The sequence below is a fragment of the Platalea leucorodia genome (assembly GCF_965183815.1).
Source record: "Platalea leucorodia genome assembly, contig: HAP1_HAP1_SCAFFOLD_579, whole genome shotgun sequence".
Classification (NCBI taxonomy): Eukaryota; Metazoa; Chordata; class Aves; order Pelecaniformes; family Threskiornithidae; genus Platalea; species Platalea leucorodia.
Genome location: NW_028121044.1, coordinates 1 through 24,271, shown reverse-complemented (window position 1 = coordinate 24,271; position 24,271 = coordinate 1). Strand labels below are relative to the sequence as shown.

The 24,271-nt window shown below is 61.0% G+C and overlaps 2 protein-coding genes across 2 annotated transcripts; one reads left to right on the top strand and one right to left on the bottom strand.

Moving 5' to 3' along the window:
- Window positions 1-717: 717 nt before the first annotated feature.
- On the top strand, window positions 718-19,354 carry LOC309604285 (uncharacterized protein). The gene is given in 8 exon segments (XM_082339219.1): window positions 718-851; window positions 1,971-2,466; window positions 4,435-4,484; window positions 4,486-6,217; window positions 12,120-12,238; window positions 13,507-13,717; window positions 16,494-16,651; window positions 16,889-19,354. Coding segments are annotated over 7 exon segments (2,880 nt in total). The 5' UTR covers window positions 718-851; window positions 1,971-1,976; the 3' UTR covers window positions 17,009-19,354.
- Window positions 19,355-20,924: 1,570 nt separating this feature from the next.
- Window positions 20,925-24,225, bottom strand: LOC309604283 (kallikrein-14-like; the record flags this gene model as incomplete). Its single annotated transcript, XM_082339218.1, is given in 4 exon segments — window positions 20,925-21,077; window positions 21,332-21,343; window positions 21,345-21,432; window positions 23,995-24,225. Coding segments are annotated over 4 exon segments (484 nt in total), but the record flags the coding sequence as incomplete, so codon positions are not given.
- Window positions 24,226-24,271: the final 46 nt, after the last annotated feature.

The following is a 24,271-nucleotide window of genomic DNA, read 5'->3' as shown; positions in this document are numbered from 1 at the left end:
GAGGGGCCGCCTTTAGCCACGCCCCTTCTAAGCCACGCCCACCCCCTCGGAGAGGTTTGGGAGGGGTTAATTGCCTCTGGAGGGGGGTTAATTGCCCCCGGGGGGGTAATTGCCCTAATGGCGGTTAATTGCCCCCGGGGGGGGTAATTGCCCCTGGAGGGGCTTAACTGCCCCCGAGGGGGGGGTAATTGCCCCTAATGGCGGTTAATTGCCCCAAGAGTGGGTTAATTGCCCCTCAGGAGCTGTTAATTGCCCCCGAGGGGGGTTAATTGCCCCCAAGGGGGGGTTAATTGCCCCTGAGGGGGGGTTAATTGCCCCTGGAGGGGATCACTTGCCTCTAAGGGGGGGTTAATTGCCCCCGAGGGGGGGTTAATTGCCCCTAATGGCGGTTAATTGCCCCCGAGGGTGGGTTAATTGCCCCTCAGGAGCTGTTAATTGCCCCCAAGGGGGGGTTAATTGCCCCCGAGGGGGGGTTAATTGCCCCTGAGGGGGGGTTAATTGCCCCTAATGGCGGTTAATTGCCCCCGGGGGGGGTTAATTGCCCCCGAGGGGCGGTTAGTTGCCCCTAATGGCGGTTAATTGCCCCCGAGGGGGGGTTAATTGCCCCCGGGGGGGGTTAATTGCCCTCTGGAGGGGGTTAATTGCCCCCGCCCCCCCCTCAGGGCGGCGGGGGCGGGGTTTCCGGCTTCCCCGCGCCCTGATTGGCTGCCGCGCCGGAAGTGGGCGGGGCCGGAGAGGAGCGCGCGGGGGGCGCCGGGAAGGGGCGAGGCCGGCGGAGCGGAGCGGAGCGGGCGCGAGGGGCGCCGCGTGCGCGACGTGACGTGACGTGACGTGACGTGACGTGACGTGACGTGACGTGACGTGACGTGACGTGAGTGACGTGGGCCCCGGCGGGCGCCGCCGTTTCCGGGTAGCGGCTTGGGGGGGGGGGGCGCTGGAAGGGCCCATTCGGGGGGTGGGGGGGGTTTGGGGGGGTCCATTCCCGCCCGGGGGGGGGGCGGGGGGGTCCATTCCTGCCCATGGGGGGGTTTAGGGGGGCTGGGGGGGGCCATTCCCACCCGGGGGGGGTTTAGGGGGGTCGGGAGGGTCCATTCCTGCCCATGGGGGGGTTTAGGGGGGCTGGGGGGGGCCATTCCCACCCGGGGGGGGGTTTAGGGGGGTCGGGAGGGTCCATTCCTGCCCATGGGGGGGTTTAGGGGGGCTGGGGGGGGGCATTCCCACCCGGGGGGGGTTAGGGGGGTCGGGAGGGTCCATTCCTGCCCCGCGGGGGGGGGTTGGAGGGGACCATTCGCACCAGGGGGAGGTTAGGGGGGGTCAGGAGGGTCCCCACCCCCTTAGAGGGCTCCCCATGCCCTCCCCCCCCTTAGGGTGCTCCCCCTCCCCCCTTAGTGCCCTCCCCCCCCTTAGGGTGCTCCCCATCCCCCCTTAGTGCCCTCCCCCCCCTTAGGGTGCTCCCCCTCCCCCCTTAGTGCCCTCCCCCCTCCTTAGGGTGCTCCCCATCCCCCCTTAGGGTGCCCTCCCCCCCTTAGTGCCCTCCCCCCCCCCTTAGGGTGCTCCCCATCCCCCCTTAGGGTGCCCTCCCCCCCCCCTTAGTGCCCTCCCCCCCCCCTTAGGGTGCTCCCCCTCCCCCCTTAGTGCCCTCCCCCCCCCTTAGGGTGCTCCCCATCCCCCCTTAGGGTGCCCTCCCCCCCTTAATGCCCTCCCCCCCCCCTTAGGGTGCTCGCCATCCCCCCTTAGGGTGCTCCCCCTCCCCCCTTAGTGCCCTCCCCCCCCCTTAGGGTGCTCCCCGACCCCCCCACCGACCTCCCCCCCCCTTAGGGTGCTCCCCCTCCCCCCTTAGTGCCCTCCCCCCCCCTTAGGATGCTCCCCATCCCCCCTTAGGGTGCTCCCCCTCCCCCCTTAGTGCCCTCCCCCCCCCCTTAGGGTGCTCCCCTCCCCCCCCACCGACCTCCCCCCCCCCTCCCCCGCAGGCCGCCATGCCCTCCCCCCTCTGCCAGCGCTGCCGCCTCCCCGCCGCCCTCCGCCGGCCCCGCACGGGCCAAGCCCTCTGCCGCCCCTGCTTCCTCGCCGCCTTCGAAGACGAAGCTCGCCGCGCCCTGGCCGCCCCCGGCGCCCCCCGCCCCGGCGACGTCATCGCGGTGGCGGCCTCCGGCGGCAAAGACTCCACCGTCCTCGCTCACCTTTTATCCCGCTTGGAAGGCCGGCGGCCCGCCGGTTCCCGCCTGATCCTGCTCTCCGTCGACGAAGGCATCGCCGGGTACCGGGAGGCGGCGCTGGGCGCGGTGCGGCGATGCCGGGGGGTTTTGCCCTTGCTGGTCCTTTCCCACCGGGAACTTTTCGGTTGGAGCGTGGACGAGTTGGCCCCCGGCCTCGGGGGAGGGAGCCGCTGCACTTTTTGCGGAGTTTTCCGGAGGCAGGCGTTGGAAAGGGGAGCGAGGGCGTTGGGAGTCGACTGGATCGCTACCGGTCAGGGAGAGGGGGGACTGGGAGGGGGTTGGGAGGCACGTGGAGGCATTAGGAGGCACTGGGAGGTGATGGGAGGGGATTGGGAGGGACTGGGAGGTGATGGGAGAGGATTGGGAGGGACTGGGAGGTGATGGAAGGGGATTGGGAGGCACTGGGAGTCACTGGGAGGTGATGGAAGGGGATTGGGAAGCACTGGAAGGTGATGGAAGGGGATTGGGAGGCACTGGGAGTCACTAGGAGGTGATGGAAGGGGATTGGGAGGCACTGGGAGTCACTGGGAGGTGATGGAAGGGGACTGGGAGGCACTGGGAGGTGATGGAAGAGGACTGGGAGGCACTGGGAGGGATTGGAAGATGATGGAAGTGGACTGGGAGTCACTAGGAGGTGATGGAAGGGGACTGGGAATCACTGGGAGGTGATGGAAGGGGATTGGGAGGCACTGGGAGTCACTGGGAGGTGGTGGAAGGGGACTGGGAGGCACTGGGAGGTGATGGAAGAGGACTGTAAGGCACTTGGAGGCACTGGGAGGTGACGGAAAGGGATTGGGAGGCCCTGGGAGTCACTGGGAGGTGATGGAAGGGGACTGGGAGGGACTGGGAGGTGATGGAAGGGGATTGGGAGGCACTGGGAGTCACTGGGAGGTGATGGAAGGAGACTGGAAGACACTGGGAGGCACTGGGAGGTGATGGAAGGGGACTGGGAGGGACTGGGAGGTGATGGAAGGGGATTGGGAGGCACTGGGAGTCACTGGGAAGTGATGGGAGGGGATTGGGAGGCACTGGGAGGCACTGGGAGGGACTGGGAGGTGATGGAAGGGGACTGAGAGGCACTGGGACAGGAGTGGGGGACACTGGGAGGCGACTGGGGGTCACTTGGAGGTACTGGGAGAGCACTGGGATGTGACTGGGAGGCACTGGAGGGGACTGAGAGATGATGGGAGGCAACTGGGAGTTGCAAGGAGGCACTGGGGGGCACTGGGAGATGAGTGGCATAGTCTGCATGGCACTGGGAGGGCACTGGGGGGCACTGGGAGAGCACTGGGAGGGCACTGGGGGGCACTGGGAGGCACTGGGGGGCACTGGGAGGCACTGGGAGAGCACTGGGAGGCACTGGGGGGCACTGGGAGGCACTGGGCGGGCACTGGGGAGTACTGGGGGGCACTGGGAGAGCACTGGGAGGCACTGGGAGGGCACTGGGGAGCACTGGGAGGCACTGGGGAGCACTGGGAGACACTGGGGAGCACTGGGGGACACTGGGAGGCACTGGGGAGCACTGGGAGGCACTGGGAGGGCACTGGGGAGCACTGGGAGGCACTGGGGAGCACTGGGAGGGCACTGGGAGGCACTGGGAGAGCACTGGGAGGCACTGGGAGGCACTGGGACGGCACTGGGAGGCACTGGGAGGGCACTGGGGAGCACTGGGAGGGCACTGGGGGGGCACTGGGAGGGCACTGGGAGGCACTGGGGAGCACTGGGGGGCACTGGGGAGCACTGGGGGGCACTGGGAGGCACTGGGAGAGCACTGGGAGGGCACTGGGAGGGCACTGGGAGGCACTGGGAGGCACTGGGAGAGCACTGGGAGGCACTGGGAGGGCACTGGGGAGCACTGGGAGGCACTGGGGAGCACTGGGAGGCACTGGGAGGCACTGGGGAGCACTGGGAGGGCACTGGGAGGCACTGGGAGGGCACTGGGGAGCACTGGGAGGCACTGGGAGGGCACTGGGAGGCACTGGGAGGCACTGGGGAGCACTGGGGGGCACTGGGGAGCACTGGGAGGGCACTGGGGAGCACTGGGGAGCACTGGGAGGGCACTGGGGAGCACTGGGGAGCACTGGGAGGCACTGGGGAGCACTGGGGAGCACTGGGAGGGCACTGGGAGGCACTGGGGAGCACTGGGAGGCACTGGGAGGGCACTGGGAGGCACTGGGGCGCGGTGGCCCGGCCCCCCGGTGACGCGTCTCCCCCCCAGGTCACAACGCCGATGACATCGCCGAGACGGTGCTGATGAACTTCCTGCGCGGGGGACGTGGCCCGGCTCCGGCGCGCGGCCACCGAGGCCACCGGGGCGGCCACCGAGGCCACCGCAGCCCCAGGGGCGGCCACCGAGGCCACTGCGGCCACCGAGGCCACCGGGGCGGCCACCGAGGCCACCGCAGCCCCAGGGGCGGCCACCGAGGCCACTGCGGCCACCGAGGCCACCGGGGCGGCCACCGAGGCCACCGCAGCCCCAGGGGCGGCCACCGAGGCCACTGCGGCCACCGAGGCCACCGGGGCGGCCACCGAGGCCACCGCAGCCCCAGGGGCGGCCACCGAGGCCACTGCGGCCACCGAGGCCACCGGGGCGGCCACCGAGGCCACCGCAGCCCCAGGGGCGGCCACCGAGGCCACTGCGGCCACCGAGGCCACCGGGGCGGCCACCGAGGCCACCGCAGCCCCAGGGGCGGCCACCGAGGCCACTGCGGCCACCGAGGCCACCGGGGAGGCCACCGAGGCCACCGCAGCCCCAGGGGAGGCCACCAAGGCCAATGCGGCCACTGAGGCCACTGTGGCCACCGGGGAGGCCACCGAGGCCACCACGAGCCCCGTAAACACCTTCAAGAGCTCCGGGGCCACCAAAAACCCCACGGAGACCACCGAAAGGTCCATGGAGACGACCACGGAGGCCACCACGAGACCCGTGAAGGTTTCTACAGGCTCCGTGGCCACCACAAGCCCGATGGTGACCACCACAAGCTCCATGGAGGCCACCACAAACGCCGTGGAGACCACCATGAGCTCCACGAAGATCTCTGTGGCCACCACAAGCTCTATGGAGGCCACCACAAATACTGTAGAGACCACCACGAGCTCCATGAAGGTTCCTGTGGCCACCACAACCCCCCCGGAGACCACCACGAGCTCCATGAAGGTGTCTGTGGCCACCACGAAGCCTACGGAGACCACCACGAGCTCCATGAAGGTTCCTGTGGCCACCACAAACCCCCCGGAGACCACCACGAGGTCCATGAAGGTCTCCGTGGCCACCACGAAGCCTACGGAGACCACCACGAGCTCCATGAAGGTGTCTGTGGCTACCACAAACCCCCCGGAGACCACCATGAGCTCCATGAAGGTTCCTGTGGCCACCACGAAGCCTACGGAGACCACCACGAGCGCCATGAAGGTTCCTGTGGCCACCACAAACCCCCCGGAGACCACCACGAGCTCCATGAAGGTTCCTGTGGCCACCACGAAGCCTACGGAGACCACCACGAGCTCCATGAAGGTTGCTGTGGCCACCACGAAGCCTATGGAGACCACCACGAGCGCCATGAAGGTTCCTGTGGCCACCACGAAGCCTACGGAGACCACCACAAACCCCACAGACACCCTCAGGAAGATCCCAAAGGCCACCACCAAGGCTCCCAAGGCCACCCCAAGCCCCGCAGGCCACCGGCAAGTCCCCCGGCCACCGGTGGCCACCCCGTGGCCAGCGGTTCCTCGGTGCAAGCCCTTGAGACACGCCTACGAGAAGGAGATCGTCCTCTACGCCTACTTCGAGGGCTTGGACTACGTCAGCACCGAGTGCGTCTACGCCCCCCACGCCTACCGTGGCCACGCGCGGGCCCTCCTCAAAGATTTAGAAGCCACCCGGGCTAGTACGGTGGCCGCCTTGGGTCACTCGGGTCGACGGCTAGCGGTGGCGGCCGAGGTGGCTACCAAAACGTTGGGGGCGTGCGGGCGATGCGGCTTCGCCGCTAGCCAACCGCTGTGTAAGGCTTGCGTCCTGTTGGCCTCGCTTGAGCGTGGGCTACCTCGGTTGGGGTTGGGCAAGCGGTCGCTGGAGTTGGCTACTGGTACTGGGGGCTACTGGGATGGTGGGCGGGGAGGTGGGGGGGATGAGGATGGTGGCCACGAGGATGGCGGCCACGAGGATGGTGGCCACGGGGTTTGTTGTCGTGGGGATGGTGGCCACGGGGATGGTAGCCATGGGGTTTGTTGTCGTGGGGATGGTGGCCACAGGGATGGTGGCCACGGGGATGGTGGCCACGAGGATGGTGGCCACTGGGATGATGGCCATGGAGTCGGTGACCCTGGAGACAGTGAGCATGGGGTTGGTGGCCACTGGGATGGTGGCCATGGAACTGGTGGCCATGGGGCTGGTGGTCCTGGGCTTTGTAGCCACGGGGATGGTGAGCACGGGGCTGGTGGCCACGGGGCTGGTGGTGGCCATGGGGGGCCACTGGAGCTCGGGGAGGATGGGACGTGTTCTTGTGGGGAGACGGGATGGAGAAAAGCTGTCCCCAGGGCTGGTAGCCGCGGGGCTAGTAGGTATTGCGGTGGTGGCCACGGGGTCGGTGGCCACAAGGGGACACGGGGGCCGGGCCAGGATGGGGTCGGTGTGGCACGTAGCTATGGGGCAAGCGACCCCGGCGAGGTGGAGCCGGGGCTGGTTGGTCCCCAAGATGGTGGCCACGGGGCTGGTGACCACCAGGCTGGTGGCCACAGAGGAACATCGAGCCCGGGGCGAGCTGGGGGGGGCCGTTACGGAGAGGGGGGGCAGGAGAGGGGCGGCCGGGGGGTGGTTGCCCACGGCCGGGGGGTGGTGGCCCGGGGGGTGGTGGCTAGCGGGGCCCGGGGGGGGGTTGCCCGGGGGGCGGGCAGGGGCGAGCAGGAGGGGGTGGAGGTGGAGGTGGTGGGCAGCGGGGGCAGGGCGGTGCGGCGGCGGGTGCGGGGGCTGGGCCGGGTGCGGGGGGCCGTCAACGTCTGGGACTTCTAAGGGGGGGGGGGGGGCGAGTGGGGGGGGGCTGGGGGCGAGTGGGGGGTCCTGGGGCTATTGGGGGGGTCCCGGGGGCAATTGGGGGGGGCCTGGGGCTATTGGGGGGGTCCTGGGGGCAATTAGGGGGTCCTGGGGGCAATTGGGGGGGGCCGGGGGCAATTGGGGGGGCCTGGGGCTATTGGGGGGGTCCTGGGGGCAATTAGGGGGGTCCTGGGGGCGATTTGGGGGTCCTGGGGGCAATTGGGGGGGGGACTGTGGCTATTGGGGGGGCCTGGGGCAGTTTGGGGGGGCTCTGGGGCAATTAGGGGGGTCCTGGGGGCAATTGGGGGGGGCCTGGGGCAGTTGGGGGGGCTCTGGGGGCAATTGGGGGGGCTCTGGGGCAATTGGGGGGGTCCTGGGGGCAATTGGGGGGGGCCTGGGGGCAATTCAGAGGCCCCTGGGGCAGTTGGGGGGGGCGGGAGGCAGTTGTGGGGCGGGGAGGGGCTGGCGGAGTGGGCGGGGCCTTGCGGCGGCGGGGGCGTGGCCATGTAAATGCGAGCCCCCCGCTGTCAAATAAAACACGGCCTGAGCGGGTCGTTATGCAAATGAAGCCGCTCTCCCCCCCCCCGAGGGGCGTGGCCACGCAAATGAGGCTGTGGCGCCGCCTGACGTCACTTCCGCCGCGCTGCCAGGAGGAAAATGGCGGGGCCGCGGTGGGAGCTGGGCCCCGCCAAGGAGCCGCTGGGGCTGGTGCGGGGCCTCCAGTGGGTGCGTGGGACTGGGGGCACTGGGAGGGACTGGGAGGCACTGGGGGGGGACTGGGAGGGACTGGGAGGGACTGGGAGGGACTGGAGGGCCCTGGGGGGGGACTGGGAGGCACTGGGGGGGGACTGGGAGGGACTGGGAGGGAGTGGAGGCTACTGGGGGGGGACTGGGAGGGTTCTGGGGGTTACTGGGACGGACTGGAGGGCACTGGGAGGGACTGGAGGGAGACTAGGAAGGTACTGGGAGGGTACTGGGGGTTACTGGGAGGGGACTGGGAGGGACTGGAGGGCACTGGGGGGGAACTGGGAGGCACTGGGAGGGGACTGAGAGGGAGTGGAGGCTACTGGGGCGGGACTGGGAGGGTTCTGGGGGTTACTGGGACGGACTGGAGGGCACTGGGAGGGACTGGAGGGGGATTAGGAAGGTACTGGGAGGGTACTGGGGGTTACTGGGGGGGGACTGGGAGGGACTGGAGGGCACTGGGGGGGAACTGGGAGGCACTGGGAGGGGACTGAGAGGGAGTGGAGGCTACGGGGGGGGGACTGGGAGGGTTCTGGGGGTTACTGGGACGGACTGGAGGGCACTGGGAGGGACTGGAGGGGGATTAGGAAGGTACTGGGAGGGTACTGGGGGTTACTGGGAAGGGACTGGAGGGGGACTGGAGGGCACTGGGGGGGGACTGGGAGGGGACTGAGAGGGAGTGGAGGCTACTGGGGGGTTACTGGGACGGACTGGAGGGCACTGGGAGGGACTGGAGGGAGACTAGGAAGGGACTGGGAGGCACTGGGAGGGTACTGGGGGTTACTGGGAGGGGACTGGAGGGCACTGGGAGGGGACTGGGAGGGACTGGAGGGGGACTGGAGGGCACTGGGGTGGACTGGGAGGCACTGGGAGGGAACTGAGAGGGAGTGGAGGCTACTGGGGGGGGACTGGGAGGGTTCTGGGGGTTACTGGGAGGGACTGGAGGGGGCTGGGAGGGTAGTGAGGGTTACTGGGAAGGGACTGGGGGGGACTGGGAGGGTACTGGGTGTTACTGGGAGGGACTGGAGGGAACTGAGAGGTACTGGGAGGGGACTGTAGGGCACTGGGAGGGACTGGGGGAGGGCTGAGCGGTTACTGAGGAGGACTGGGGGGACTGGGAGGGACTGGAGGGCACTGGGGGGGTGCTGAGGGGTTACTGGGAGGGCCCAGAGGGCACTGGGGGGGAACTGGGAGGCACTGGGGGAGACTGTGAGGGTACTGGGGGTTACTGGGTGGGACTGGGAGGGGACTGGAGGGCACTTAGGGGGAATGGGAGGGACTGGAGGGGACTGGGAGAGTAATAAGGGTTACTGGGAGGGGACTGAGAGGGACTGGGGGGACTGGGAGGGTACTGGGAGTTACTGGGAGGGGACTGTAGGGCACTGGGAGGGACTGGGGGAGGGCTGAGCGGTTACTGAGGAGGACTGGGAGGTACTGGGGGGACTGGGAGGGACTGGAGGGCACTGGGGGGGTGCTGAGGGGTTACTGGGAGGGCCCAGAGGGCACTGGGGGGGAACTGGGAGCGTACTGGGGGTTACTTGGGGTTACTGGGAGGGGTGGGGGGTTACTGGAGGGCACTGGCAGGGGGCTGAGGGGTTACTGGGAGGGACTGGGGGTTACTGGGAGGGCCCAGAGGGCACTGTGAGGGGTTACTGGGAGCTCACTGGGGGTTATTGGGAGGGGCTGGGGGGTTACTGGGAGGGTACTGGGGGTAGTGGGAGGATGCTGGGGTGCAACTGGGGCAGTTACTGGGAGGCACTGGGAGGGATGGGGTTGACTGGGAGGGACTAGGGGTTACTGGGAGGGGACTGGGTGGCACTGGGAGGAACTGGAGGGCACTGGCTGGGGACTGGGAGGGGCTGGGGGGCTACTGGGAGGGACTGGGGGATACTGGGAGGGACTGGGAGCCATCTTGAGCTCAGGGTCAGGTTTCGGTTCAATTTTTATTATAAAAACCCATTAAATGGTTAAATTAAAAACACAAATTTTAAAACTTGAGTGAAGTTTTAAAAATTGAATGAAATTTTAAAAATTGATGTGAAAATTGAGGAAATTGGAAGCAAAAAGAAAATTAAAAAGAAATTAAAAATGAAATTAAAGAATTAAGGGCAGGGCAAGGTCAAAAATTAGAAATTAATTGAAAATTAAATTGAAAACTAAATTAAAAAATTGAGTCAAATGTTAAATAGTGAAATTTTAAAAAGCAAAAATTAAAATTCCTTGAAATTGGATTAAATTAATTAAAATCGCCTTTAAAATAAATTTAATTAAATCACTCCCGGTCGCGGGGGTTGAGGTGCCCCTCCCCCGCCCCCATTTCTGGCTTTTTTTCCTCCAATAATTCAAATTCTTGGCTGGTTTTTGGTAAATTTTGGGTTTTATTTGGTGAAAATCCCCTTTTTTCCCCTCTTTTTGATGGCAGCTGAAGTTTGAAAATTTAAATGAAATTTAAAAATTAAAAAAGCCCCTTTTTGGTTTTTTTCCCCCCCCAATAATTTGCAGTTTTGGTTGATTTTTTGGTAATCGCCATTTTTTTGTTTTATTTGATGAAAATCCTCTTTCTCCCCACTTTTTTTTAAGCAAAATAAATACAAAAAATTAAATTAAAAAATGAATTTAAAAATTAAATTTAAAAAAAATCATTTTCTGGTTCTTTTTTTTCCCTCAATAAGTAAAATTTTTTCCTTTTTTTTTGCTAATAATTTTTTATTTAATGAAAATCCTTTCCTTTTTTTCCAGCAGCTTAGATTTGAAAATTTAAATCAAATTCAAAAATTCAAATTAAAAAAGCCCTTTTTTGGGCTCTTTTTGCCCCCAATAATTCAAATTTTTGCTTAGTTTTTGAGTTGGTTTTCGGTTAATCCTTATTTTGGGTTAATTCTTGTATTTGGTTTTATTTGATGAAAATCTGGTTTTTTCCCTTTTTTTTGGTAGCTTAGATTAGAAAAATAAATTTAAAAACTAGAATTTGAAAAAAAAATTTGATTTTTTCCTTCCCCAATAATTGAAATTTTTGCTTGGTTTTTGGCTGGGTTTTTTAATTAATCATTATTTTCGGTTTTATTTGATGAATCTCATTTTCCCCTTTTTTTTTACTTAGCAGTTTAAATTTCAAAATCTAAATTAAAAGAGAAATTAAAAAAAAAATTAAAAAAATTTTTTTTGTTTTTTTTTCCCCAATAATTGCAATTTTTACTTGTTTTTTTGGCTGTTTTTTAATTATTCATTATTTTTGGTTTTATTTGATGAGAATCTTTTTTCCCTTTTTTTCCCTCAGCAACTTAAATTTGAAAATTTAAATTGAAAGAGAAATTTTAAAAAGTTAAAATTGGTTTTTTTCTCCCCAATAATTCAAATTTTTGTTTGGTTTTTGGCTGGTTTATTTGATTATTCATTATTTTTGGTTTTATTTAATGAAAATCCTTTCTCCCTTTTTTTTTCTCACTGAGATTTAAAAATTTAAAAGAAAAATTTAAAAATTTAAATTTAAAAAGAATTTGTTTTTTTCCTCCCTAATAATTCAAATTTTTGTTTGGTTTTTGGCTGATTTTTTTGCTTATTCAGTATTTTCAGTTTTGATGAAAATCCATTTCCCGTTTTTTCTCTCAACAACTGAAATTTGAAAATTTAAAAGAAATTTAAAAATTTAAATTTAAAAATTTTGGTTTTTTCCTCCCCAATAATTCAAATTCTTGTTTGGGTTTTGGCTGGGGTTTTTTTATTATTCATTATGTTTGGTTTTATCAGATGAAAATCCATTTCTCCTTTTTTTCCTCAGCAACTGAAATTTGAAAAATTAAAAGAAATTTAAAAATGAAAATTTAAAAAAAATTGTTTTTTTCTCCCCAATACTTCAAATTTTTGTTTGGATTTTGGCTGATTTTTTTGATTCTTCATTATTTTTGGTTGTATTGGATGAAACTCCTTTTCCCTTTGTTTTTTTTCCCTTCAGCGACTTAAATTTGAAAATTTAAATTAAAAGAGAAACTTAGAATTAAAATTTCAAAAAACCCCTTCTGCCTTTTTTTCCCTCCAATAATTCAAATTTTTTACTTTTTGGCGGCGGTTTAATAAATTTCCGGCCGTGGTTTTGGGGGTGAAAATCCCTTTTTTCCCCGTTTTTCCGACAGTTTTTCTCCATCTTCGCCTTCGCCACCTGCGGGGGTTACGGCGGCAGCGTCTCCTTCCGCGTCAGCTGCGACGGCCAACCCAACGCCACCGTCACCGCCCCCTTCGCCTACCCCTTCCGGTGAGGCTCATCCTCGATGCTGATTGGCTGGCGGGAGGGGGGGGGGGGGGGGCGGAGCCTCGGGGGCAACATCGGTGAATCTGATTGGGGGGGGGGAAAGTGGCCGGGAGGGGTGGAAATGTGGCACGGGGGAGGAGGTGGGTGGGAGGAGCCACCTGATTGGCCAATCTGGGGGACGGGGGATGTGGAGGAGCCAATGGGATGCCTTGAAGCTGCGAGTGGGTTGGTAGTGGCCAATGGGGAGGTCTTACGGCCGGCCAATCAGGAGCTGCGGGACGTGGCTGGTGGGAAACGGCGATCTGGGCAGGGTTGGGAGGTGGCTGAAGGTCCCTGAGATGGGGAGGGGGAAGAAGGGAAGCAGCGATTGGCTACGCGAGCCGTGCGGTTGGCCAATCAGAGCCTGTAGGAGGTGGGGGGTGGAGCAGGGAGCTCTGGGAAGGGTTGGGAGGCGGCTGGAGGTCCAGGAGGAGAGAAGAAGGTCAAGAAGGTCCCTCAAACATGGGTGGGGAGGGGGAAGAAGAGAAGCAGCGATTGGCTACGCGAGCCGTGCGGTTGGCCAATCAGGAGCTGTAGGAGGTGGGGGGTGGAGCAGGGAGCTCTGGGAAGGGTTGGGAGGCGGCTGGAGGTCCAGGAGAGGAGAAGAAGGTCAAGAAGGTCCCTCAAACGTGGGTGGGGAGGGGGAAGAAGGGAAGCAGCGATTGGCTACGCGAGCTGTGCGGTTGGCCAATCAGAGCCTGTAGGAGGTGGGGGGTGGAGCAGGGAGCTCTGGGAAGGGTTGGGAGGCGGCTGGAGGTCCAGGAGGAGAGAAGAAGGTCAAGAAGGTCCCTCAAACATGGGTGGGGAGGGGGAAGAAGGGAAGCAGCGATTGGCTACGCGAGCCGTGCGGTTGGCCAATCAGGAGCTGTAGGAGGTGGGGGGTGGAGCAGGGAGCTCTGGGAAGGGTTGGGAGGTGGCTGGAGGTCCAGGAGAGGAGAAGAAGGTCAAGAAGGTCCCTCAAACGTGGAAGAACGAGAAGCAGCGGTTGGGTTTGAGAGCCCTACGGTGGCCAACCCAAGGCTTTGGAGGCCTCAGGAGAAGAGAAGATGATCTTCAGCCCAGCTGAGGAAGAGGAGGGAGGCGGGCGGCGGGCGGGAGCGCCGTACCGTTGGCCAACCGGCATCTGGAGGCCCCGGTTGGGAGGAGGAGAGACCTGGGAGGGGTTTGGGGGACGCGGGTGGGTGAGGACCCCCCCCTCCCCCGCCCTCAGCCACCACCCCGCCCTCCCCCAGGTTGAACCACGCCATCTTCACCCCCTCGTTGACCAACCTCTGCAACAAGACGTGGCCGGCGGACGTCCACCTGGTCGGCGACTTCTCCTCCTCGGCCCAGTTCTTCGTCACGGTGGCCGTCTTCGCCTTCCTCTACAGCATGGCCGCCCTCGCCCTCTACCTGGGCTACCTCCACCTCTACCGCGGGGCGGGCGGGAAGCTGCCCTTGGGGGTGAGTCCCTCCCGGTCTTCTCCGTCCGTCTGTCCCGGTCTTCTCTGTCCATCTGTCGTGGTCTTCTCCATCCATCCATCCTGGTCTTCTCTGTCCGTCCATCGTGGTTTTCTCCCTCCGTCCCTCCTGGTCTTCTCCGTCCGTCCCTCCTGGTCTTCTCCTTCTGTCTGTCCATCTTGGTCTTCTCTGTCTGTCCATCTTGGTCTTCTCTGTCTGTCCATCTTGGTCTTCTCCATCCGTCCATTGTGGTCTTCTCCATCCATCCATCCTGGTCTTCTTCTGTCTGTCCCTCTTGGTCTTCTCTGTCCGTCCCTCCTGGTCTTCTCCTTCTGTCTGTCCCTCCTGGTCTTCTCCTTCTGTCCATCCATCCTGGTCTTCTCCTTCTGTTTGTCCATCTTGGTCTTCTCTGTCTGTCCGTCTTGGTCTTCTCCGTCCGTCCATGTTGGTCTTCTCCTTCCCTCCGTCCATGTTGGTCTTCTCCTTCTGTCCGTCCCTCCTGGCCTTCTCCATCCGTCCATGTTGGTCTTCTTCCGTCCGTCCATCCTGGTCTTCTCCTTCCGTCCGTCCCTCCTGGGCTTCTCCATCCAGTCCCATTAGTCTTTTCCATCCATCCCTCTTCATCTTGTCCTTCCGTCCGTCCCTCCTGGTCGTCTCCGTCCATCCATCCGTCATGGTCTTCTCCTTCCGTCCGTCCCTCTTGGTGGTCTCCCTCCATCCACGTTGGTCTTCTCCTTCCATCTGTCCGTCCCTCCTGGTCCTCTCTGTCCATCCCTCCTGGTCTTCTCCTTCCATCCATCCCTCTTGGTCTTCTCCCTCTGTCCACGTTGGTCTTTTCCATCCGTCCATCTTCATCTTCTCCGTCTGTCCCTCCTGGTCTTCTGTCTCCGTCTGTCGTCGTCTTCTCTGTCCATCCCTCCTGGTCTTCTCCTTCCGTCCGTCCCTCCTGGACTTCTCTGTCTGTCCATCCTGGGCTTCTCTATCCGTCCATCTTGATGTTCTTCATCCATCCCTCCTGGTCTTCCTCTGGCCGTCTTGGTCTTCTCTGTCCATCCATCGTGGTCGTCTTCCGTCTGTCCTTCCTGGTCTTCTCCCTCCGTCCACGTTGGTCTTCTCCTTCTGTCCATCCCTCCTGGTCTTGTCCTTCCATCTGTCCACGTTGGTCTTTTCCATCCGTCCATCTTCATGTTCTCCATCTGTCCCTCCTGGTCTTCTCCGTCCATCCGTCCCTCCTGGTCTTCTCCTTCCATCCATCTTCATCTTCTCCGTCCGTCCATCCTGGTCTTCTCCTTCCATCCTTCCTGATCTTCTCCTTCCATCCTTCCTGATCTTCTCCTTCCATCCCTCCTGGTCTTCTCCTTCCGTCCATCCCTCCTGATCTTCTCCTTCCGTCCATCCCTCCTGGTCTTCTCCTTCCGTCCGTCCCTCCTGGTCTTCTCCGTCTGTCCCTCCTGGTCTTCTCCGTCTGTCCCTCCTGGTCTTCTCCGTCTGTCCGTCCTGGTCTTCTCTGTCCATCCATCTTGGTCTTCTCCTTCCATCTCTCCTGGTCTTCTCCTTCCGTCTGTCCATCTTGGTCTTCTCCGTCTGTCCATCCTGGTCTTCTCCGTCTGTCCATCCTAGTCTTCTCCGTCTGTCCGTCCTGGTCTTCTCTTTCCATCCCTCCTGGTCTTCTCTTTCCATCCCTCCTGGTCTTCTCCTTCCGTCCGTCCCTCCTGGTCTTCTCCGTCTGTCCATCCTGGTCTTCTCCGTCTGTCCCTCCTGGTCTTCTCCGTCTGTCCATCCTGGTCTTCTCCGTCCGTCCCTCCTGGTCTTCTCCGTCCGTCCATCCATGGGCGAAGACCCCTAGGTTGACCTACAGCCCCCATAATCCCTTGTGCCTTCTCCATGGGGTGGCCCCATTGCCTGGACTGCCCCTCCCATGAGCCTTTGAGCCCCCCACCCCCTTGCGAGGCATCGTGGGAGTCGTAGTCTTGGTCCTCCCCCCAGATGTGGGGTGGGGGACCCCTGGTGGGGGAGGGGGGGGGGCTTGGGGGGGGGGCGGGGTCAATAACCCCCCTCTGAACTTCTCTCCTGCTGCCGCCAGGGACAGGACGTGGGGTAAGTGCCCCGCCCCCTTTTGGGGGGGCTTAGCCCCACCCCAGCCCCCTGAACCCCATTTCCCCCCCCCCCCCCCCCCCCCCAAATCACGTGGGGATGGGAGGGGGGACAAATTTGGGGGGGAGGGGGGGGGCAGGGAGCGGGGCGCAAGAATTGGGGTTCACCCCCCTCCCAGTGTGGGGAAAGTGGGGGGGGGTGGGGGGGCGCCCCGCCTTCCCAGCCCCAGGTTTTGGGGTCCCCCCCAGGTCTGGGGGACTTGGGGGTCACCAGGGTTCTCCTCTCCACCCCCCAGGTTTTGGGGTCCACCAGGGTTCTCCTCCCCACCCCCCAGGTTTTGGGGTCCCCCCCAGGTCTGTGGAACTTGGGGGCCACCAGGGTTCTCCTCTCCACCCCCCAGATTTTGGGGTCCCCCCCCAGGTCTGTAGGACTTGGGGGCCACCAGGGTTCTCCTCCCCACCCCCCAGATTTTGGGGTCCACCATGATTGTCCTCTCCACCCCCCAGATTTTGGGGGGTCCCCCCCAGGTCTGTAGGACTTGGGGTCCACCATGATTGTCCTCTCCACCCCCCAACTTCTGGGGCACCCCAGCTCCCCCACCAACCATACCACATCCCCCCCCACCCCTCCCCTCATTTTTGGGGTCCCCCTAACCCCCCCCCTCCCCCCCCCCCCCCCCCCCCAGGACTTCTTGGCCACCGGCTGGTGAGCTCCTCGGCGTGGGCCAAGGCCCTGACGGACGTCAAGACCTCGACGGCGGCCCCCCTCCCCCACTGCCACCCCCCCGCCGTGGCCTGCTTCCCCGCGGGGGTCACCCCCATGGGGTCCCTCAACGTCTCCGTGGTGGGTGCCCGGGGGGGGGCGGGGGGGGGAAACTGAGGCAGGGCGAGGGTGCTCGAGGGCGCTGTTGAGGAACCTCATGAAGAAACCCAACGTTCAACCATGGCGACGGGGGGGGCGTTGGGGTGGGGGAAACTGAGGCGGGGGGGTGGGTTGGGGAAACTGAGGCACGGTTGGGGGTGGGGTGGTGGTGGTGTGGGGGGGGAGGGGCGGGTTTACATCTTCCATCCCATCTCTTAGGTCTTCGGTTTCCTCAACCTGGTGCTTTGGGCCGGCAGCTCGTGGTTCGTCTACAAGGAGACCAACTTCCACCGCCCGGCGGCGCCGCCCCGCCGCCGCCCGGCGCCGCCCGCCATGTAACCCCCTCCCCCGCCCCGGCGCGGTCCCCCCCCTCCCCTCCCCCACCTCCTCGTCCCCCGCCACGGGGTTGTCACCGACGCCATCTTGAGTTCTTCCCCGGGGCGATGTCCCCAAATCCTTTTTTTTTTTTGTTGTTGTTGTTGTTGTTTCGGGTGATTTTTGGTTTTTTTTGGGTATGGCTTAAATTTGGGGCGTTCGGGGGTTTTTTAGGCGGGGTTTTTTGGGTGGTTTTTTGGGTTCGTTTCTTGCCGGAAGGGATGCCGAGCCGCCCGGCGAGCGATGCCGGGAAGAAGAAGGTCAAAATGTTCCTCAGGGCGGGGGTGGGTGCGGCCCGGCAGCGGGGCGCCGCCTGCGGTGGTGTGCTGGGTGGGGACCTACCGGTAGAGCGGCGTCCGCCCCCCCGCGGCAGGGGCGGGGCTTGGGCGGCGGCGGCGGCTTGGCCTCTTCTGGTTGGTGCCGGGGCAGGGATCGGCCGGGGTTGGAGCGGGGTGAGGTGGGAGCGGGGGAGATGAGGTCAGAGGGGGCTTGACCTTGACCTTGAGCGGGCCTTTGGGTTCTTGTGCTTGGGCTGCGTAGGGATTGGTCGGGTTGGTCTTGACGCGGCTCAGCCATTGGTTGGCTTGGTTGAGTTGGTCTTGACGCGGCTCAGCCATTGGTTGGCTTGGTCGGGTTGGTCTTGACGTGGCTCAGCCATTGGCTGGATTGGTCGGGTTGGTCTTGACGCAGCTCAGCCATTGGCTGGATTGGTCGGGTTGGTCTTGACGCAGCTCAGCCATTGGTTGGATTGGTCGGGTTGGTCTTCATCTGGCTCAGCCATTGGTTGGATTGGTCGGGTTGGTCTTCATCTGGCTCAGCCATTGGTTGGATTGGTCGGGTTGGTCTTGACGCAGCTCAGCCATTGGTTGGATTGGTCGGGTTGGTCTTGACGTGGCTCAGCCATTGGCTGGATTGGTCAGGTTGGTCTTGACGCGGCTCAGGCATTGGTTGGCTTGGTCGGGTTGGTCTTCATCTGGCTCAGCCATTGGTTGGATTGGTTGAGGTGGTCTTGACGCGGCTCAGCCATTGGTTGGATTGGTCGGGGTTGGTCTTGACGTGGCTCAGCCATTGGTTGGCTTGGTTGAGTTGGTCTTCATGTGGCTCAGCCATTGGTTGGCTTGGTCGGGGTTGGTCTTCATCTGGGTCAGCCATTGGTTGGTTTGGTCGGGTTGGTCTTCATCTGGCTCAGCCATTGGTTGGCTTGGTCGGGTTGGTCTTGACGCGGCTCAGCCATTGGTTGAGTCAGAGCAGATTTGGGTTGGCCTCATCTCATTGGCTTGTCGACCTCGGTTGCTCTTTAATGGTTGCTTGGTCCAGGCCTGCGATTGGTCATTGCTAGCGGGGTTGGACCAGGCCTGGATTGGCCAATCGCTGTTGGGCTGGGCGGGGCCTGACTCAAATTGGCCAAGATTTGCGTTGAGTTGGTCAACCCCTTCGCCATTGGTGGCTGGGTTGGAGCAGATCGGGATTGGCCTCTTCTGATTGGCCCGGTCCAAAGCTGATTTGGCCATCATTGGTTGCTTTGATCAAGGCTCTGATTGGTTGAGTTGGTTTTTGGTTTCGGTTGGGTTCTTCTAGGCCTGGGGGGGGGGGGGCTCATCGTGATTGGTTCAGCCCAGACCTTGGCCTCTTCCTATTGGCTCAAGACCTGGATTGGGCCTTGGGTTGCGCCAGGGTCGGCTTTGCCTCTTCCCAGTTGGGTTGGCGCCTTCCCAGTTGGGTTGGCGCCCTTCCCCAGTTGGGTTGATGGAGACCAACCGCGACCGGGCGGTGATTGGCTCAGTCGAGGTCGCCAAACCCAGCTTGGCTCTCTCTGATTGGCCTGTTGCTGAGCTACGTTGCTCATTGGTGGGTTGAGACCCGGGGGTTGGGCCGGTCTTGGATTGGCCTCTTCCGGTTGACGGGCTCCTCCGTGCGCGTTGACCACTGACGGCCATCTTGATCCAGACCTGAGCCGGCCACCTTGAGCCAGGCTGAGTTGCCCCCAGCCCCCCCCCCCCCCCTCCCCCATCCTCTCAGGGCTCCACCCATGGGTGTCGGACCCCCACCCCCCCCCCCCCGGCACCTCCCCCCCCCCCCCCGGGTCCCCAACTCCCCCCACCCTCGGGGACCGGGTAGGGACGAACACTACAGCCCCTCCCCCACCCCCCCCTCCCCCTCCTCCTCAGCTTCGTCTCTTGGTGGGCAGAGTTACGGTGACCGTGGCTTGCTGGAAGCCAGGGGTGGCCAGTTCGAGGTCATCTGCGCTGGTCCCCTCCCCTCCCCCGATGCCACCTCCCCTCGGGGGTGGGGGTCTCCCTGTCCCCTCCCCCCTCCCCCATTTTCTGCAACTGCCTCAATAAAGAGATGATTGTCGAAGCCCAAGAAGCCGTATCTGGGGGGGCTTTGGGCTACAAGGACCACGCCCCCCGTAGCCGGGACCTCCTTGGGGTGGCCGGGGGACTCCGGGGGGGGGTGGGACGGGACGACGAGATGGACTTGACCTTGGCTTTGCTCCGATTTTATTGTTCCTCTCCCCGAATCCGCGTCCCCTCCGTGATCTCAGGTCCACGTCTGTGTCCCCGTGGCTTGTGATGTGGCTTGCGGTGGCCCGGATCCTTGGCCCGAGTTGTGGTCGGTGGCGGCCTTGGTCCGTAGCCCTCGTTGTGGTCCGTGGTGGCCCAGGGCCATGTCCCCGCGTCCTCAGCTGTGGTCCGTCGTGGCCCGAGTCCGTGTCCACAGTGGCCCAAAGTTATCTCCATGGTTGTGGTCCCTGGTGGCCCAGATCTGTGGCCCGTGGTGGCCCAAATCTGTGCCTCTGTGTCCCTAGTCCATGGTGGCCCAGATTTGGGTCTCTGTGTCCCTAATCGTAGTCTGTGGCAGCCCAGATCTGTGGCCCGTGGTGGCCCAGATCCGTGTCTCCATGTCCCTAGTCCATGGTGGCCCAGATTTGGGTCTCTGTGTCCCTAATCGTAGTCCGTGGTGGCCCAAATCTGTGTCTCCATGTCCCTAGTCCACAGTGGCCCAGATCCGTGGCCCGTGGTGGCCCAAATCCGTGTCTCCGTGTCCCTAGTCCATGGTGGCCCAGATTTGGGTCTCTGTGTCCCTAATTGTAGTCTGTGGTGGCCCAAACCCGTGTCTCCATGTCCCTAGTCCATGGTGGCCCAGATCCGTGGCCCGTGGTGGCCCAAATCCGTGTCTTTATGTCCCTAGTCCATGGTGGCCCAGATCCGTGGCCCGTGGTGGCCCAAATCCGTGTCTTTATGTCCCTAGTCCATGGTGGCCCAGATCCGTGGCCCGTGGTGGCCCAGGTCCGTGTCTTTATGTCCCTAGTCCATGGTGGCCCAGATTTGGGGTCTCTGTGTCCCTAATCGTAGTCCGTGGTGGCCCAAATCTGTGTCTCCATGTCCCTAGTCCATGGTGGCCCAGATCCGTGTCTCCATGTCCCTAGTCCATGGTGGGCCCAGATCTGTGGCCCGTGGTGGCCCAAATCCGTGTCTCCATGTCCCTAGTCCATGGTGGCCCAGATCTGTGGCCCGTGGTGGCCCAAATCCGTGTCTCCATGTCCCTAGTCCATGGTGGCCCAGATCCATGGCCCATGGTGGCCCAGATCAGTGTCTCCGTGTCCCTAGTCCATGGTGGCCCAGATTTGGGTCTCTGTGTCCCTAATCGTAGTCCGTGGTGGCCCCGATCGTGGCCCGTGGTGGCCCAGATCCGTGTCTCCATGTCCCCAGCTGTTACCCGTGGTGGCCCAGCTCCATGCTGGCCCCAACCTGTGTCCGTCGTCATAGTCCCCGGTGGCCCAGCTCTTTCTATCCTAGCCGCGGCCCGCGGTGGCCCAGCTCCGTGGTCCTCGGTGGCCCGGCGGCGGGGCGGGGGGGGGGGAGGGGTGGGCCACCTCCTAGTTGCGGTCCATGGTGTCCTGGAGCCAGCTGACGTAGTTGCAGACGCGGGTGTAGACGCCCGGGCGGCCGGGCAGGGCGCAGGTCTGCAGCCCCCAGGACACGATCCCTTGCAGGGTCCCGTTACACGACAGCGGCCCCCCGGAGTCGCCCTATGGGGAGAGGGGGACGGCGGCGGGGGGGCGGGGCTTGGTGACGCGTCACGGGGGGGGGCGGGGTCAAGGCTGGCGACCGCCGGTTGGGCGGCCGCCCCCCGCGTTGAGGTAGAAGGGGTTGGACGCCGCGTTGGCGTTGAGGGGGCGGGGTTTAGGGGAGGGGGGCGGGGTTTTAGGGGAGGGGGGGCGGGGTTTGGGGGGAGGGGGGGGCGGGGCTTAGGGGGGGATGCCCCGCCCTCCCCCGCCTTTACCTGGCAGGAGTCGACGCGTTGGTTGCGCACCCCCGGCGCAGAGCATGTTGGGGGTGATGCGCTGGGGGTAGGCCCGGCGGCAGGTGGCGGCCGGCAGCACCCTCGACGTAGGCGCAGATCAGGTGGCGGGGGGATGGTCACTCTGCGGGGGGAGGGGACACCCCCAGGGGCTGCTGGGGCCGCGCCGGGCCCTACTCCTAGCTTACCTCCTAGGTTACTCCTAGCTTACTCCTAGCTTACTCCTAGCTTACTCCTAGGTTACCTCCTAGGATACCCCTCGGGTAGTTAGAGGTTGCTTATAGACTCCTTATGGGTCAGGCACCCGTTACTCATAGGCTACTCCAAGGTTACTTACAGGTTATGCATCAGGTACTCCTAGGTTACTCCTAGGATACCCCTCGGGTAGTTAGAGGTTGCTTATAGGTTCCTTATAGGTCAGGCACCTGTTACTCATAGGCTACTCTGAGGTTAGTTACAGGTTATGCATCAGGTACTCCTAGGTTACTCCGAGGATACCCCTCGGGTAGTTAGAGGTTGCTTATAGGTTCCTTATAGGTCAGGCACCAGTCACTCATAGGCTACTCCTAGGTTACATACAGGTTATGCATCAGTTACTCCTAGGTTACTCCTAGGATACCCCTCGGGTAGTTAGAGGTTGCTTATAGACTCCTTATAGGTCAGGCACCCCGTTACTCATTAGGCTACTCCAAGGTTACTTACAGTTATGCATCAGGTACTCCTAGGTTACTCCGAGGGATACCCCTCGGGTAGTTAGAGGTTGCTTATAGGTTCCTTATAGGTCAGGCACCTGTTACCTTATAGGCTACTCCGAGGTTACTTACAGGTTATGCATCAGTTACTCCTAGGTTACTTATAGACTATGGATCAGTTACTCCGAGGTTACTCATTGATTATTCATGAGGTTAGTCGTAGGTTACTCATCAATTATTCATAGATTAGTCGTAGGTTACTCATCGATTATTCGCAGGGCTCGCTATGCCTTTACTCCGACTTTACCCTGAGTTTACTATGACTTTGCTACAGGTTTACGACAACTTTACTAGGGGTCCTACGACAACTTTACTAGGGGTCTACGACAACTTTACTAGGGGTTTATGGCTACTACAGGTCTGCGATGACTTTACTGCGGGTTTATGAAGGCTTTACTATGGGTCTATGACAGCTTTACTAGGGGTTTTATGACGACTTTACTACAGGTTTACGACTACTTTACTATGGGTCTACGACGACTTCAGGTTTACTACGGGTTTGCTATGACTTTACGGCGACTTTACTACGGGTCTACAACTTTACTACGGGTCTACGACGACTTTACTACAGGTTTACGGCAACTTTACTATGGGTCTATGACGACTTTACTACAGGTTTACTACGCCTTTACTACGGGCTTGCTACGACTTTAACGGCGACTTTACTATGGGTTTACGACGACTTTACTACGGGTCTACGACGACTTCAGGTTCACTACGGGTTTGCTGTGACTTTATGGCGACTTTACTACGGGTCTACGACGCCTTTACTACAGGTTTACTACGCCTTTGCTACAGGTTTACGGTGACTTTACTCCGGGTTTACTCCAGGTTTACTCCGGGCTTGCCACACCTTAGCTGCGGGTTTAGCGCCCCGCTGCTGCGTGTTGCCTAGGACGCCCCCCGCTACGACGCCCGGGGTCTACTCCGGGTCTACTCCGGGTCTACTCCGGGTTTACTCCAGGTTTACTCCGGGTCTACTCCGGGTCTACTCCGGGTTTTACTCCAGGTTACCTCCGGGTTTACTCCGGTTTTACTCAGGTTTACTCCGGGTTTACTCCAGGTTTACTCCGGGTTTACTCTGGGTCTACTCGGGTCTACTCCGGGGTTACTCCGGGTCTACTCCGGGGTTACTCCGGGTCTACTCCGGGTTTACTCCGGGTTTTACTCCAGGTTTACTCCGGGTTTACTCCGGTTTACTCCAGGTTTACTCCGGGTTTACTCCGGGTCTACTCCCGGGGTTACTCCGGGTTTACTCCGGGTCTACTCCGGGGTTACTCCGGGTCTACTCCGGGTCTACTCCGGGTTTACTCCGGGTTTACTCCGGGTTTACTCCGGGTCTACTCCGGGTTTACTCCAGGTTTACTCCGGGTTTACTCCGGGTTTACTCCGGGTCTACTCCGGGTTTACTCCGGGTCTACTCCGGGTCTACTCCGGGTTTACCTCCGGGTTTATTCCAGGTTTACTCCGGGTTTTACCTCCGGGTCTACTCCGGGTTTACTCCAGGTTTACTCGGGTTTACTCCGGGTCTACTCCGGGTCTACTCCGGGGTTACTCCGGGTTTACTCCGGGTTTACTTCGGGTCTACTCCGGGTTTACTCCGGGTCTACTCCGGGTTTACTCCGGGCCTACTCCGGGTCTACTCTGGGTTTACTCCGGGTCTACTCCGGGTCTACTCTGGGTTACTCCGGGTCTACTCTGGGTTTACTCCGGGCCTACTCCGGGTCTACTCTGGGTTTACTCCGGGTCTACTCTGGGTCTACTCCGGGTTTACTCCGGGGTTACTCCGGGTCTACTCCGGGCCTACTCCGGGTCTACTCCGGGTTTACTCCGGGTTTACTCCGGGCCTACTCCGGGTCTACTCCGGGTTCCCTCCGGGTTCCCTCCTCTCACCTTGGGGGGTGGTGACGGTGCCCCAGCCCGAGAGGAGGCAGGTGGCGCCGGGCGGGGCGCAGGCGCGGGGGAGGGGCAGGGGGCCGGACGGCGCGGCCCAGCGCCGCCGGCCGCCGCAGCTTGAGGAGGAGGAGGTCGTTGTCCAGGGTGGCGGGGTCGTAGGCGGGGTGGGGGATGGCGGCGCTCACCCGCCGCTCCTGCTCCGGCCCCTCCCGCCGCCGCAGGTCGTTTCTCCCCCAGGCGCAGGCGCAGGGCTCTGCGTGGGGGGGGCACCCCC